This window comes from Penaeus japonicus, unplaced genomic scaffold (assembly GCF_977035675.1).
Source record: "Penaeus japonicus unplaced genomic scaffold, GWHDUDI00000001_assembly GWHDUDI00000025, whole genome shotgun sequence".
NCBI lineage: Eukaryota > Metazoa > Arthropoda > Malacostraca > Decapoda > Penaeidae > Penaeus > Penaeus japonicus.
In genome coordinates this window covers 19,696,282-19,701,281 of record NW_028234427.1, presented here as the reverse complement: position 1 = coordinate 19,701,281, position 5,000 = coordinate 19,696,282, and the positions used below count along the sequence as shown (strand labels likewise).

At 35.2% G+C, this 5,000-nt stretch overlaps 1 protein-coding gene across 1 annotated transcript in view; it reads left to right on the top strand.

Moving 5' to 3' along the window:
• The window catches only part of LOC122259060 (uncharacterized), a 26,841-nt gene that overhangs the window by 19,643 nt on the left and 2,198 nt on the right, over positions 1–5,000 (top strand). The window contains exons 8-9 of the mRNA XM_086551735.1: positions 1–214; positions 2,039–5,000. The exon at positions 1–214 is cut by the window's left edge and continues 51 nt beyond it; the exon at positions 2,039–5,000 is cut by the window's right edge and continues 2,198 nt beyond it. Of these exons, the coding sequence (XP_086407861.1) occupies positions 1–214; positions 2,039–2,155 (331 nt within the window). The 3' untranslated portion in view covers positions 2,156–5,000. The remainder of the gene's footprint in view (positions 215–2,038) is intronic.

Below are 5,000 nucleotides of genomic sequence, written 5' to 3'. Positions count from 1 at the left end.
AAATCCTGGAGCCAAAATGGAAGCAGCGATGGCTCTCCAAGCTGCAAGGAACAACTTCTCGTCTGCAGCCTCGTCCTCGTCTTCTTTCTCTCCATCCAGTTCTTCCTCTGGTTCCTCATCCTCGGCTTCGTCAGCAGCTTTCTTCCGAGATGACACCACAGCCAACATGGCAGCGAACCTCATGAGACCTGCCTTCGGTCAAGATTTATTCCAGGTAGATTAGCGAGTCATTTTACTTTTATGACTTATTATTCTTATGTTCATTTTCATCTTTTGTTTGACATTTGATATTGACAACTTGTTTTCTGTATCTGAGACTTTTCAACAATTGTCATTTTTACAGCCAAACCAGGGCTAACATTTCCAATCGCAATAAAAGAAACGTGAGGTAAATAGTTTTCCTGAAGGATGATAATGATGATAGCCATGATTGATATATTTGATTTTTCTAATATTTACGTTTTAAATCATGTGAATAAATTAAAAATAGGCAAAGAGAGAAGCCCTTATTGTCTGTGCTTTGCACTATAAAGCCATTCTAAAAATATGCTTACATTTGTTTGTTTTCATAAACCATGAATAATGACACAATGTTCAAATTGGAGCAGACTAAGAAGAAAAAAAAACAATTAACTTAAGTGCAAATATAGTAATTCTCTCAAAAGGTAAATTCATGTTGAAGATTATTCTTCTATATACTCTTATTTTGTTTATGGTGAAAATTTCATTTTCATGCTACCATTACAACTTTGGCCTTAATTTCATAATTGAATTCTGGATATCCGTGAATGGTCTTTGTGTTCTGTACTGACGAAAGAACAGCAATGACAGCAAAGGCTGGCGAGGTTGCCATGACATTCATCTGAACAGTTGCTGTTGAAGAGGAATCCAACAGTTAGAAGAAAGGAAAAGCAGGAATCATAATTCAAAAGATATATCCTGATGTTCAATTCTCTAATATTCAAAATAGATTTCCAATGGTTGTTGATACTGTCTGAATTTATGAAAATGGGCCTATACAAAATGAGGATTTTAAAAATTATTTGTAATAATTTTTCAAATACTGTAATATTCCAAAATTTCAAAGTAACTTGTATCTAAAAATGTGATGTGAATGACAGTATGTCCAAGTATTTTCAATAAAGCATTTGTTGTGAAATGCCAAACTTTCAAACAGTGCTTCTTAAATAAAATGGATTAGAACCCATGTCTCTAATACCATTAAAGATGGACAAACAATCTGGAGTTGTGTGTTTCGAATGTGAAAAATCTTAATACCAGGACATCTTACCTTGTGATCACTCCTTGTTTCTACCACACTAATATATTTCTAATGTGTCACAAGTTTTTGAAATTCATAATGTTTCTAATCTTAGTTTATACAGAATTTCATAATAATAAAGAATAATAAGCATAGTTTATAATCTTCATAGGACACATAATTATGATGCATTTATATTTTTTATGACCACTTGAAGATACAATTGGATTTGGAAAAGTAAAATGCCAATATATTAATTTTACTGAAATTGAGAAAATCATTAATGTTAAGAAACCTGAGCTGACATTGTTTTTACTAAAGTTCATACTGCATATTCTCCATTTATATCACAAAATTTCCATTTGCAGACAAATTTTCTTACGAATGAATAGAGATTGTTCTCTAAATACATTTTTCCAGATTTCAAAGCTGGCTCTAACAAGAAAATAAGATTCTTGTTTATATACCATTTAACCCGTTAACGACAGGGTTATTTTGGCTCTAAATGGTCGAAATGCTCGTCATAATGTCAGGATATTTCTAACGCATAAGCCTAACGCCTTGGGATTCTCACCCGTACTGGGCACTGGCCGCAGCCAAGCACTGTACACCCGATCACCCAGAGTGCCGACCAGGAGAATAGCCACGACGAAATATCTCGTCCCCAGTGTCTGACCCTGGAACCACTTGACGTGGTATCTTGTCACCTGTCGTTAACAGGCTAATAAAAAATAACAGATAAGTTTGATTCCTCATTTTAATCATTTCTCCCAACAGGGCCACATGTTTGCAGGATCAGCTCATGCCCAGGGTGCCATGAATCTACAAGGTGCTCAGTCCTTCTATCACTACGGTGCCCAAGGTCTTCACCCTTACTATATGACACCAAGATAACCAGTTCTTCCACAATGGGTTATGAGCCTAGATTAAGTAATGTACATTATGCCATTATTTTACAATTTATTTGTTGTTCATCTACAAAGGTTTTCTTATATATGATGTATGATGCCTCCAGCTGTTAGATCTCTGGGCAATGAAATTATTTTGAAATAAAGGAAGAAATATTAATACTGCATCATGTCATTAAATATTCCGGAACTGATAATGAAGTGTATCAGAAGTAAGAAAAAATCATCTTACAATAACATATTAATGAATAGGGAATTAACAATACTTCTATAAAGTTATGGACACAAGTTCTGTATGCAGACACTAATCCTGCAAGCTTGGGTAAAGACAGGTGCTAAAGTATCAAATTTCTAAATCAGTAAAGCAAAGGGTAAAGAGTGCAAAATAAGCATACACTGTACTGTACCTTATTAGAGATACCAGACTTCTTCCTATGGCAAAATTTTACTCTACAGAACTGTGACACAACTAGCCACATGGCAGACATATAAACTAGTGACCACCATATTCAAATTGGTGTCCCAAACCATCAGAGCGGCTGAGGATGTGAGCTTCAACCTGTAATAGTTTAACCCATTGTGTACGGGTGTCATGACATACATGACGTAGGAGCTTTGGCCTGACGACGGGCGTCATGACGTACATGACATTCGGGGATTTTGGATCACTGTGCTATTTTATTTTGATATGAAAAAGGAATGAGTGATGATGGCTACTGCAGTCATAATTGCTATAATTACCGTAATATCATGCTAGCTTAAAATCCAAAACCTAGATGGCACCACTTTTTCCTAGCACCAGCAGGAGAGAGAGCCTTGAATGGCACCCGTCCACGGTCTCTAGCAAGCACTGTCTGTATAGAGCGATGGAACACACCAAGTTAATGAACCCTTGCTCTAAAGTACCGCCGATGAAGGATGTGCAGGCAGAACGAGAAGAGGAAGGTGACTCAATCCATACCCAGTGTCTAAAATGTGCTCCTGTGCCAATATGGATGCCTTTCACTGTGGCACTCACAGTCACAAGCACAGGTTTCATTCCTCTTCCCTACCTCTTCTTGTTATCTTTATTGTAGGTGGTTATATGTTTCGTATTCGTTCATGACAGCTCAAAAATACGAAAAAATAAAGTTGCCTTTTGTCCTCCCATAAAACAGCAATACTTCTATCACACTGAGTATAAAATAATGAGCTAATATGGATAATATACTACAATTTTAGTCAACTGCAGTACTGATAGAGCCTGTCATATGGCATATATAAATCTCTAAACTCAATAAAACACAAAAAAATAAAACACAGAAACCACTCTAGTTTTACAATGAATGACTGAAAGAGAGTGGGATGATTCAAATTATATTGCTTCAAGCGGTCTCTCTCTAAAATAAAACCTATCCTGGAGGCTGGGCAAGCAAATTTATCTCTGTCTGCAATGGGTTAATGGACAACTAAGACAAGTGCATGTCTAAGGTAATCTTCATTTAATAAACAGTCAATAGAGAAACTATATGACAGAATCTTTAGTTATTAAAACAAAGATCGTTGAAACTGATCTTATGTTTCACAACTAGAGACAGAAATATTTTACTGATATTATGCTTTCAAGGGTGAGGTGTTTCCTATTTGTGATTTTTTAATAATTATTATTTATATTTTTTGTAGATATAATACTTCATTGATGCTATTTCTTGTGGTTGTGGTATCATTTAATGTTATAAAGAATTCATGTTGCCACATGATGTGTGCTGTACAAAAAAAAGAAGAAACTAAAATAAATTTCTATGTAAGCAGATTTTATTTTACTTGATGGTAGTGTAATTTAACCCAATGACGACTGTGCGTCACACTCGTGTGACAGCTAAATTCCTGATGCCGGGGCGTCATGTGACGATTACAATGCAATATTGCAATCGCCCGGCATAGGGGTTTTTGCATAGCGCGTGCCCCGTCGGGAAAAGGTTAACCCTCTCTGGACGGGTGGTACAGCATGTGTACCGCGCATTCAAAAGCCCAGTGGCCGGGCGGCACAGTATTGTGCCAGCCATTCAATTGATTTAGGCCTAATAATTTGAACGCCCCGGCATTTGGACATTCAAGGCTAGAATTCCCCCGTCGGGGATGGGTTAATAATGATATTATTATCAATAAATAATTTCACTATTTATATTTTACTATAAGAAGGATCAGTTACAATGAGGTAAGCTTTGTATATGTATATAAATACATATATTTGATTAATGTACTCTTATATAGTTTTTTCATCTAAGGTGTAACCCATCATTTACATATTTTCATAAAGACTATTGTTAAAGTTACTAAGCCCAATTATTATTTCCTCTAATACCGCATATAAAAAATAACCTTTTCCTGTATATAATTATTCCTATTTGAAGGCTAATAAATCCAATTTAGAAAAAAAAAATCATTTATTAGTAATACAGAAGCAATACCTTTATGAAGGAAAAGACAAAATGGAAGATTTCATCATTTGTAAAATGGTCTGAAAACATTTGGCCTCCTTATAGAGTTAAAGAAAACTCTACATTATGTGAACACAATTTAAGAAAGTATACATCCCTCATCTAATTTTTTAATCAATTTCATCTACCTCATAGCCTGCTGAGATAGCTATTACAATAATATATGAGCATACACATTTTGATATTCATATATGCATGAATTATGTACCAACACCTTTTAAACAAGACAAGTGTCACTTTGCCCACTTTGCTCTCCTAATGTAACTCTTTGTTGATATAAACTGCTGTCTCAAATTGTTAGAATCGGACCAGCATCAGAAGACTAAATTTCATGAGAGTTTAGTATTCACA